This window comes from Pectinophora gossypiella, chromosome 2 (assembly GCF_024362695.1).
Source record: "Pectinophora gossypiella chromosome 2, ilPecGoss1.1, whole genome shotgun sequence".
Lineage (NCBI taxonomy): Eukaryota > Metazoa > Arthropoda > Insecta > Lepidoptera > Gelechiidae > Pectinophora > Pectinophora gossypiella.
In genome coordinates this window covers 3,061,429-3,073,521 of record NC_065405.1, presented here as the reverse complement: position 1 = coordinate 3,073,521, position 12,093 = coordinate 3,061,429, and the positions used below count along the sequence as shown (strand labels likewise).

General features: G+C 36.4%; 2 protein-coding genes across 2 annotated transcripts; one reads left to right on the top strand and one right to left on the bottom strand.

Moving 5' to 3' along the window:
* The first annotated feature begins 147 nt into the window (after positions 1-147).
* LOC126372211 (gastrula zinc finger protein XlCGF57.1-like) lies at positions 148-4,223 on the top strand. The gene is made up of 6 exons (XM_050017873.1): positions 148-364; positions 453-729; positions 808-865; positions 1,034-1,190; positions 1,900-2,136; positions 2,813-4,223. The coding sequence occupies exons 1-6, from the start codon at positions 248-250 to the stop codon at positions 3,287-3,289; spliced, it is 1,323 nt and encodes a 440-aa protein (XP_049873830.1). The 5' UTR covers positions 148-247; the 3' UTR covers positions 3,290-4,223.
* On the bottom strand, positions 3,802-12,015 carry LOC126372227 (gastrula zinc finger protein XlCGF57.1-like). The gene is made up of 8 exons (XM_050017899.1): positions 11,551-12,015; positions 11,131-11,259; positions 10,713-10,858; positions 9,476-9,614; positions 8,313-8,537; positions 7,204-7,359; positions 6,440-6,557; positions 3,802-5,752 (listed from the first exon to the last, which is right to left on the bottom strand). The coding sequence occupies exons 1-8, from the start codon at positions 11,671-11,673 to the stop codon at positions 5,514-5,516; spliced, it is 1,275 nt and encodes a 424-aa protein (XP_049873856.1). The 5' UTR covers positions 11,674-12,015; the 3' UTR covers positions 3,802-5,513.
* Positions 12,016-12,093: the final 78 nt, after the last annotated feature.

Below are 12,093 nucleotides of genomic sequence, written 5' to 3'. Positions count from 1 at the left end.
TCATCACCTTTCATCATTTCATCATTCATCAAGAAAAAAAATACGTAAGACATGGCTGTATGGGCATAGTTCCCTTTGCCTTACCCTTCGGGGAAAACCTAAACAAAAAAAAAAAAAAAATAAATAAAAAAAAAACAATGTCAACATTGACGATTTCGAGTGTTTGTTTGGGTTAATTTGTACTTAATTTTCTTTTCTGAGACTGTTAACTATTGCTTTCTTCTTGCACTATTTAAAACTATTCGACATGAATGATGTCTGGAGCAAGCTGTGCCGCGCGTGTCTTACAACGAAGGAGTCTTTTACATATTTCTTACTCGAAAATGTATCTGCCGAAACTTATTTATTTTGTACTTCGATTCAGGTTTGTTATAACTGCCTAACTTATTTGAATTTTGCTATGTAGTCTTATCTCTTTGTGTATTATCTCAACTATAAATTCTGTTGTCCAGATAAAAGAAGAAGAAGGTTTACCCAAGGCACTATGTGATGGTTGCTTTGAGCTCCTTACAAGATATTCTAAGTTTAAAAGCACTTGTATTGAATCGCAGAACACTTTATTACTTTGTACCAACACTGTTAAAACTGAACACAATCATTCAGCCACGCAGCTTGATGAAAAAGAAGTAGAAACTGACGAAGAATCTAGATGTAAACTAGAAAATAATTCCCAAACAAAATATGAACTCTATGTCAAACAAGAAGAATTGTCAGACCACTTTGTGGAAGGTAAGTAAGAATGATTTTGGTACAACCTTTCCTATCAACAAAAATAAAGAACTTTACAATTTATTTATTTTATTTCAGATGGAACAGCGGAACTTTCAGATGAGTCTGTAAAAAATATAGTTCTAGTACACAAAAGGTAAACTGAATGAATCTATAGTTGAATACATTATTGTTTTAAGAAAGAAGATTCTAATTACATAATTGGATAGATTGGTTGGACTCAGAACTTAATCATGTAATAATTTCCCCTTTCATCCTCTCAATACACATTTGTTTTAACTACATACATTTAATTTATTTTCAGGAGAAAAAAGCTTAAGACATTGAAATCCAAAGATGTGAAATGCAACAAAAAAGAGCCTGTAAAAGAGCAGCTACATTCCTGTGACGTTTGCCAGAAAAAGTTCACATATCGTAAAAGATTTGAAGCTCACAAACTAGAACATAATTGCCAGAGGGATGTAAGTAAGATCATACCATAACAACATAGTTATACAGCCGATATACATTCCACTGCTGTGCACAGGCCTCAATCAACCGGAGGGAAAATAAGTCTAAATTCTAATATAACATAAAAAGTCTAAATATATCCCCCACACAATCAACCGGAGGGGGTATGGAGCTTACTCCACCACACTGCAGTACTTGACTTGACTTATTGTAGATTTGCCGCAGATGGCATTACCTACTTGGCTGAATTAACTGTGGTATGGGTTGTATTTTCATTGGTTTTATAACACAAAAACAAATAGCTATGTGTGGAGATTACGGCGGCGTAAGTTCACGCAAACATACATGTTTTAGGTGATCAGCCTGTAATGTCCTAACCAAACTAGGGATCACAAAGGGATTTTCGTGATATGTTCCCACTGGGATTTGAACCCGGGACCACCCGATCGTGAGCCGAACGCTCAAATCACTGAACCATGGAGGCCATGATGAATTATAACATCTAAATAAACCTGTGAAAAGTATTATCACTACAAAACGCAAAGAGGTGTTCTTGTCTACTAGACTGTTCCCCACTTCCACACATAACTCTCTTTTATGTGTGTATTTAGATAAAATTTGATTACCAAACCAGATTATTCTGGTAACCTTTAAAATATTTTTTCTTTAATTAATTATAGATACCTATACCTATGTTATTTAATATATTTTCTTTTCCAGACAAACCTACAATGTGTATCGTGCAGCAAGACATTCATGACCTTAAGTGGGCTTAAACGTCACGAAGAAAGCTCTCACTTGCCGGTGCGCCTGTCCAGCGTGGCGTGCCGGCGCTGCGGCCGCGTGTGCGCGTCCAAGCACTCGCTGCGCGCGCACGAGAAGACGCACGCCGCGGCGCGCGCGCACGCCGTCTGCCACGTGTGCGGGAAGAGGGTGTCCTCTGCTATTATATTAAAGGTGACACTCAGAATTAGAATCACAGATTAAATTATGCATTTTTTTAATAAAAAATAAAAATATGTGTTATCTTCAGGTAAGTGAAGATGTGGTCTAAGATGGTACCAGCTTACCTAAATGCCTATTCACTCTAGTTAAAAAAAAATACTTCTCATCTTGTCTTTTTCCGTATTTGTGTGTGCATTCAAATATTCCGTTTTTTTTTCTCTGTTAACTTATAAAATAAAATAGCCATAAGTCACTGACAATTTTACATAGTTTTATTCACTTCATTTTTATAAGTATACATGTACGATGTACGATACGACAAAAAATTTCATTTGATATCGGCTCAGAATCATGGTCTGAATCATCCTTCAAAGTTTTCGTTACAATGTCACTACATTTTGTATATTCCTTAACATAATGTAGCTGTTGGTTCTCAATATAAATGTTGTGCTTATGCCAATTTGTTATGGCTTTGGTCTTCGATAGGTTCATCTCTAGTCCTGCATTCGATCACCAATTCCATTAACATATTCTCCAGTGTGTTGGAATCTTCAGCAAATAATACCAAGTTGTTAGCGAAACTAAGTGGCTAAGATTACAGCCGTCGATTTTTATTCCGCAGTTACTCCAGTCGAGATTCCTGAAGATAGATTCTTTGTTACCTTACTAAGTCTTTCCTCTCTTTCAGGCACACTTAGAGACGCACAAGGCAGATAGAGAGCGTCGACACACATGCGAACACTGCGGAAAGAAATTCTTCACCAACACTATCTTACTCTCTCACATAAAGCGGCTGCACACGGGCCTACGATACATCTGTGGAATATGCGACTACCCTTTCACTGACAAATACAACTTAGCCAAGCATTTACTAATCCACGACGGAAAGAAGCTTTACAAATGTGACATTTGCGACAAATCCTACGCGACAAACGGGTCTTTGATTGAACATAAGAGAATACATTCAGGGGAGCGACCATTTACTTGTAGCTTCTGTCCGAAGAGTTTTCTTTCGAAGCGAAGGTTGATGGACCATCATAGAATACATACAGGGGATAAGCCGCATAGATGTTTGGTGTGTGAACAGAGGTTTACTCAGAGAGGAACGTTAAAGCGGCATATGAAAGTCCACGATCCTGTGAAAGCTCCGACACTTGTTACGTAGCACGAATAAGTATTAGGTTTTGAATAACACGATCTTGAATATGGCCTTTGTGTCGGCCAGATATTCATAAACAATAGACGTGCATTCGTTAAAATGTGAACAAACAATAAGGCGTTGACGTATATGGTACTATCTCATAGCTTTCATCATCATCTCCCTAGCATTGTCCCGTTTTTTTCACAGGGTCCGCTTACCTAGCCTGAAGATTTGACAAGACCGGTTTTTTTACAGAAGCGACTGCCTGTCCGACCTTCCAATCCGCGAAGGGAAAACCAGTCCATTACGGGTTAAATCACATACCTCCGAACATGCATTTCTCGGGAATGTAAGGTCATCAATTCATCATCTCATTGCTTTCATAAGGTGTAAAAAAGACACCCTACTATAAGCCTCCTTTGACTTGACATCCACCAAATTTCACTTTAGGGCGGACCAAAGCAAAGTGGTGAAAGATCAACAAGGCAAGAGAAATTCCGAAGGAAATGCCAATGATAAAAAAGAAAACGAAAATATAAATAATTTCCGCCTGCATGGACGGGATTTTATTTCTCTGAACAACCTTAGGACATATAAGTAATATTTATATATATGCTGCCAGTAAAAAATAAATAAACAGAGAACATGTAAGTATTTGACAGCCAAGTAAAATTGAATCTAATTATCAAATAATTAGGTTTCAATTTTGCACATTGACCACTTGTTTACTTTTCACTGGTCGGATGATATTTAGTATTATTTATCGTAATAATAATTTGTATTTTATTTTAGTCACATAGTGCATTTGTATTGTAAAATTTCCAAATCACAATTATTATGTACACATCGAATACACGCCTTATTTCTAATGACGGAATGATTAATATGTTTGTGAACAAAAACAAAGAAATAAATAACGTAATTAGACGGATTGAACGCTCTAATGCAGCGTTTTGTAATACAATTTTGTTTTAATTATAATCATAAATTCATAACACAATCTCACTAAGCTTTAAATAATTTAATTGGCCCCGATTCCTCTAGACACCTAATTTTATTTTAAGTTATACCTGTCATATTCTTATCCACCGAAAAGGACAGGGACGGATGATTGACAACTATTAAATTTAAAATGAATGAGTAAATGAAAGAATAACCCGGGCGAATAAAATAGGCATCCCGCTGATATTCAACCAGTTTGACATGTGCTGTTAACTTAATTCTATTGGGTTATTGGCCAATATAAAATTTTGAGAGGGTATTTAAATTTCTGCCTAAAATTGACGTGTGTTTCATAAATTTTATGCCTGTCGATTAGGTATAACTTTAAATTAAGGGGTGTCTGCAGGAATCGGAGCCATTGTACTTGTAAAATATTTCTTATCATGGGCATAGAGAAAACACGAGTGTCCAACGGACATTAGTCAAACCACGTCTGTCAGCACCTCATCGCACTTTCCTATACTTCTATCCTTTTTGTTACTCAGAACAGTAATTTGCTAGAGCGAGAGAGAGACCACACGCAGCAGAAACCACGAGGCGATAGCGTGTGTCAGCAAACGCGCAACGCAGATGTGGTTTGATGTGGCCCTAGCAAAATATTTAAAAAACTAAAACTTTAATGATAATAGTTGTAAGAAAAACTGAGTTTGTTTTTGAGTCGCAAGCAACTGATTCCTGTTTTTCGTATATTTTTCATAACAAATAATATAGTACATACTTAGGATCACCAGTGTGGCAGTGATATTTAACACTAAATCTTCACCCCAAAACTTTTTATCCACTCCATTTAACACTGATGTGTCTGAGTAAGAAATATTGGGGAAAAATATTGGGATAGCGTGATATTGCTATGAAGTTACCGCAGTTAATAAGATAGTCGCCTTACATTCTTATCCTTCCTCCCTTTTTAGGGACTTTTTGTACTCCATTGGAACTATTCGGGCAGACACAAACTTAACCTAATTTTAGTTTGACAACTCCAAAAGTAGTGTCGTCCTTCACTTAGGTACAGTAAGTGCAAGAAAGAGATAGAGCTAGTTTTAGAAAAGGAAAAATTAAGTTGGTGGTTGCCTGAATTAGCACCATTATGAACTTATCAAATTATCACTAAACTGTTTACCATTTTCATTATATTTAATATTGAACAACCTAGGAAACCCACTTTCAACTGCACAAAAACCTTCGTCCTCACAAACAAGTCTCATAATCCCTTGGATTCACACACTTCGTATGGATTCTGTAAGCATCATGCATCTGGCTGCCAGGTTGCGTACGATAACGCTAGAGGAGCATCGGGTGGTATGTGCAGTTGGGTCTTCCCATGACCCTTCATGTGTCGGTTTAAAGCACATTTCTGTATGAAAGCCTGGTTGCACAGTTGACACTTGTGTGGTTTCTCGCCTGTGTGGATCATGCGGTGGTTGCGCAGGTCCTTGCGAGCCATGAACCGTTTCGGACACAGATCGCACGCGTATGGGCGTTCACCTAAAATAAGTAAGAATTGGTTAAAAAACGAACGTTCTAGAGAAAGGCCAAGACGATGTCATACAACTTACAAGGAGGTCAAGAAACTTACAAAGGACTGACCAATCACAAAAGAGCTCCATTGACGAGAGCTTAAATTTTGAATGAATGGTCTTAGCCTAAACATTGCAAATAATTAATTATAGACATAATATTATTACAGTTCCTCATATCGATAGTAATTGGCAATAGAAAACATTTAATGATCTCTCTCCGACCGATTTCGGACATGGTGACCAGATACTATACAGAGTGCTAATGACATCGTAACGAAAAGAAAAGTTCAATCGTTCAATATTCGTTACGATTTCACTTACACCCCGTACAAGTATGTACAGCAGGTAGCCATACCAGTACGTATGGGTGTTAGTGACATCGTAACAAATACTGAGGGAGATAATTCAGACTTATAATTCAGAGTTGATGTCAAGTGGAATTTCCTGTCGGGATTTTTTTTTTTAATTATTTTCAGTTCCATACTTTTGCGACGGAAAATTCCACTTAATAATTACTCAGAATAATGGTCTCAATTATCCCTCATAGCTTTCGTTACGATGCCACTAACATCCAGTATACCAGACTAGTGTATTAAGTTACTTTTAAAGATTTAAATAAATACTTATTTTCGGAAAACTGGCGATACTGTACCTGTGTGTGTCCTCATATGGACAGTCTGGAAACTCTTGCTCTTGAACGTCTTATCACACATCGTGCACCCAAAGGGCTTGTTTGCTGAATGTGACCGCATATGCTTGTATAAATCACTCTGAAAATCAAATAACAATTTTTATGTCCTCTTCTGTCGATTTTATTACCAGCTTTCCGTCCGCGACTGTCCGCGCGGACTTCGGTTATCGCGAGCGGCACGTTGGATGGAAGCCCTTAGTAGGCGAGTTCCGGAATAAAATCAAAATTTCATCTAAAACACACGCAAATACACCCTTTACATGCATTGTATTCCACACTTTATTAATTTTAATTTGTTTGATTATTCTTTAGATTTAAGCATTTTTATTTTTTAGTATTTTTGGGGCACAGCTGAAAATCAGTGTTGTGGCACTTCCTCAATGTCGGAGTGTTACAACATTTTGCTGAGCTGACGTGGCCTTTTAGAAATAAGGTTTAATTATTATGTTCACTCCTACTGTGTACCTACTTATATGTATCTAAAAAAATGATTTCTATGCTATTCTAAATCGGTTCGGCGGTTTAAGCCTGAAAAGATAACTGACAGACAAGAGTTACTTTCGCGGTTATTGTGTGGATTACGCGAAACATACCTATCAACATAACAGCATCACGCCTGTATACCCAAAGGGGTAGGCAGAGGTGTATAGTACTCACACTCCGCACCATAACGCGCGTAAGCACGCTATAGCCAGATGTGGTTTGACCCTTGTGAACCTTCTTACCTTAACATAGAATTTCATATCGCAGACCGTGCAAGCTATGTTCTTGATACCAGTATGTCTGATGAGGTGTATCTTCAGGTTACCCGGCTGCGCGAACTTCTTCCCACATTGTAGACAGCAGTAGTTCTTCTGAGCGCTATGTGTTTCTAGATGCATCTAGAAGTTAGAGGAGATGCTTATTTTTTAAATGTTTTTTTTAATAAGGAATTCTATATCGTATTAATAAGTCAACTTCTATGCTTCAGTAAAGTTTATTTCCTCCACAAAACCTTTTCACATAAATAGCACTCAGTTTGAACACAAAAGTGAAGGGGCTGAATCCCAAACTAGGTTAAAACTGTCATATAGGACACCAGGTCTCCGCCTCCGGATATTTAAAGCAATATTCATCAGTGGTTGAGCATTGGGCTCACGATCTGAAGGTCTCGGGTTCGATTCTCGATAGGGACATATCAGTAAAACCACTTTGTGATCCCTAGTTTGGACATTACAAGCTGATCACCCGAATGTCCGAAAATAAGATGATCCGTGCTTCGAAAGGCACGTAAGCCTCACAGATCTTACATTATACTCGCTTAATGAAAAATACTAGTCAACCAACCATGATGGCAATGCAAATTTATATAATATGAAAAAGTATGTAGAAAAGGTGTTTGCATGTTTTGAGCAAATAAAGACATTCTATTCTGATGGTTGGTGTGTCAGGATCGTAGTAAGTGGAATTCCGTGGTCTCTGCCCACCCCCAACGGGAAATAGGCGTGATCTTATGTATATATGTCTATGTATTTTATTCTGAACATCGTCAATAAAAACATAAACAGCCTATACAGGTCCCACTGCTGGGCACAGGCCTCCCCTCAATCAAGGAGTTATGGAGCATACTCCACCACACTGCTTCACTGCTGGTTGATGGAGTTGTTTGGCCTAGTAGCCCGTGACCAACGGCTTAGCGTGCCTTCCGAAGCACAGAATCATCTTACTTTTTCGGACAATCATGTGATCCGGGGATCCAGGTATTCTGGAGGTCCGGGTTCGATTCCCGATGGGGACATTGTCGAAATCACTTTGTGAGACGGTCCTTTGTTTGGTAAGGATCATCAATACAAACCTTTAAATTATAAGCTTGTACAAATTTCATATCACAGATGTGGCAGGCATGTTTCTTGATGCCTGCGTGGATTAGTTCATGGTTCTTCAATACATTGAGGTAAGCAAAGTGTTTTCCGCACGTCTGACATTGATACTTTCTGATCCCTGTGTGCGTGCGGATGTGGGCGTTGAGGCTACGGAAGTTCAAGAAGGTTTTGTCGCAGTGTTCGCATTTTATGTCAGGCTGAAAAGGAATGCTTTTTAAAAAGATTTTTCTATCTCTTGTTTTTGGTGTTGCTACACTAATTGAATAGAGGTAGGCAAGCAAAGAGATTAGCTATAGTAACATAATATACATCAGTGTAGGCAAAATCTGAGTAAAGAATCTGGTTTACATAGTAACTATTACCTAATACGTGGACTGGCTAGCGAAAGCTGTCCAAGTAAAATGGCGGCAGACAAGGCTCAAGCCTATTTTGATAGTGAATTTCGAAGACTAAATTACTAACGTTAAGGCTGCATGTTCCTCAGAACTTTGCCAGCTTTATTTATGGCGAATTTAAACAACAACGAGGAAACGGCGGCAGTTTAAAAAAATCTGTAGCTGAAATCTAAGTATACACTGCGCAAGTAGAGTTGAAACTAGATGCAAAAATTATATATCTAGTATGAACTGTGTTATTGGGAAATAGATTTTAGAGTTTATGTATGTATTTTTTTTAAATGCCGCCGTTTCTCATGCACAGGTTTCGCTAGCCAGACTCTAGTAGGCATTTTCTTCTACTACATTACCAAAACATTATGTGTTTCAAAAGCTTATTAAAGGGTTTGTTTAATTTAAAACTTGGTGATCAGTGACCACACAGGTTATTGTTATCCCATGGTCTTAAACTTCCACCTTACAAATAGAAAATAAACCAGGGATGAATGTGGGTTTAAGCCAGCCAAGCAAAGTTCAGTCGAATTGTATGATAATTGGTTAAAATTTTTCTTGGCTGCCAAATGCTTAAACCCACGTTCATCCCTGGTTTATTTTTTATTTGTAAGGTGGTTAAACTAAGTACCTAACTTAACTTTTTTTGTGACTTCTTTTTTTGTTAAGTAATGAAGACTGACTTATCTAACCTACGAAAAAAGGAGGAGATTCTATTAACCAACATTTTTTTACACAAATAACCATACCTTCTTCCCAAAATGACTTCTCATATGAGCCTCTAGATTTTCATATTTTTGAAAACTCTTTTCACATTTCACACACTTCATCCGAGGCCTCTTTGGTTTTGGTTTCTCCCTTCCACCTCTGACATATTTTCTTCGTTTTCTGAAACATAGACATTTATTACCATTAAGCAATTTCATTACACAGCCCTCACAGTACGGAATTATATCGAGAGCTTCAACTAATAGCTGTTCGACGTCTGTCTATGTTGATAGCATTTGCTGCGTTTATTGGTCGAAGCCCTCGATATAAATATAGCACCGCGCGCGGTTGTCATGCAGACCCTGCTGTTCGTCATAAAAAATTGTAGTAACAACTTGTAATTGAGTCTACTCCAATAACGTAGCAGAACTTACACAATTGACATTGTTTTACAAGTACCATTAAACTGTGTAATCTTATCAAAGTTACACGGACAGAAAATAACACAGACATTGTAGCTATTCAACAATGATAAAATAAACCTATTTATTTGCAAATAAATACTTTTATGTCCACTTAAATATTAATGCCATTCCTGTTGTCAAAACTCTTTAATAGTAAAGGCACTGGGACGTGGCTTCGGCCTTATTAAGATTTGAAAAAATACATTAGACGACAGCTGCACGGCTTTGCATTTGCCTTTCCCCAAAGGGATAAACAAGTTAAAAAAAAGTAAAGGCACTGGCTGCTTGTTCTTTGTTTTTTCAAATTGTTCCTTCATAAACTCTTAAAAGCTCTTTTTACACAACTTTTACACCAAGAAAGCAAGCTAAAAGAAAATAAAATATTTTTTTCTTTACTTTAACACAAAAGAATCATAACACAATAAACAAAAGAGAATTCTTAAAGAAAATCACCAAGAAATTGCTCTTTTCTTTTTGAATTAAACCTGCTGTTTCTATAAATATATATTTTTTTATCAACAGCCTATGAACACATTGCAGCTTGGTAGACATGTTTGTGGTAGACGTGCCTATAATTATTAATTCATTTATTTCATATAATGTTATCCATATAATTTATTTAAAATATATATGTAACAAGAACATAACATAAGCATATGCCTATATCCCAATTAGAGTGGTCAGAGGTACATCCATTGCAAGATGAACTAAGTACCCACACCTCACCTAGCTTTTTTGATATTTATTTTTTAATAATAATAATAATATGTGTAGTAATTAAGTGTATAATGTATTTTAATTTGATTATGTTTACCTAGGTTTGACTTCATTATCGTCATCTGCAGCTGACAGAGCCTCTGGCAGCAGGTCGTCGGGAACTGACTCCGTATGGTCCAGAAGAGTGATATGTTCTATCTGATTGAGGTCTGTGGCGTCATTCATTTGACTTTCTACTTTTATCTGGAAAATTTGTAGGTACTTTTCTTAAAATTTATTTAATGTAATGGAACTTTAAATAAACAGTTTTGATGCTAATGCATCGAATCCAGTTAAAAATAAATTCGTGGAATTAGTTGCCAATGCAAAACTATTTTTAAGGGTTTCATTGGAATAAATTCAGGAGAGTTTTAAGGATAAAAACTTATAATAGATGCTAAATAATACAGATAAAATAATGTATAATTAATACCAATCAGGTATTTAAAAAAAAGCAAAACATGATATTACAATACCTGCACTGAACATTGTTGCTTTAGTAATGAATTTGACCTTATCACTACTTGTTTGAAGAAATAGAACTGGTTCAACAAATCTATGCATTTCTGACATAATTGTTTTGGCAGTGGATCAACTTGGGAGACCTGAAAAAATACATATCATCATATTATTCAGAGAGCTTCATGAGATTAATTTACCGCTCATTTTATATGTTAAGGTCTAACATTTCTTGATTTAATATCAATTAAAAAATTAAAAGAAAAAAAAAATATTGAAAGGTAAACTTCGAGTTAAAAATATGAAAACAAGTTTGTCATTCGAACTTCAGATGTAATTTATTAGTCTGAAATATTTTCTAAGTAAGAAATTACGGTTTGTTAACATTAAAAAGAATAAGAATTCCTTGATAATTGATCATAGTATTCATTGTTTACCTCAACAGAAGTGCAGTACTTGAAGACTTCTGGCGAACAAACACTGAACAAATCCTTCATCGGTTCAGAGTCCGATAAGCAAGCCCGGCATACTTTATTGAAGTCTAGGCTACTGGCCATCATATTTACGATATTTATAGAAATAATTCAGCTACAATATTTAATTCTACATGAAAATAAAAACGAAAAAAGTAAGACAAACAGCTTGTTAGCGATGACAGATTTGACAGCATTTTACTTTTTAATTCGGCCTTCAATAGACTGAGGGCAAGCATTTATGCAGCCTACTCTTCAAAATTAACATAACTCTAAATGCGATTAACACGTAATGTACTCGGTAAATACCATCATCATCAAATACCCAAATGTGCGGGTTAGCATAAAACATTGTATATACTTGTTATTTTTCTTTTTTTTAGTTATTTATTTTCTTTTTCAGTATAATTATCGTTAAAGTTGTACCAATACAACACGAAACCCCTCTTTAACCGTGGTCCCGTTAAGGTGACCCGTTAACGGGACCACGGTTAATTTTATTTACCC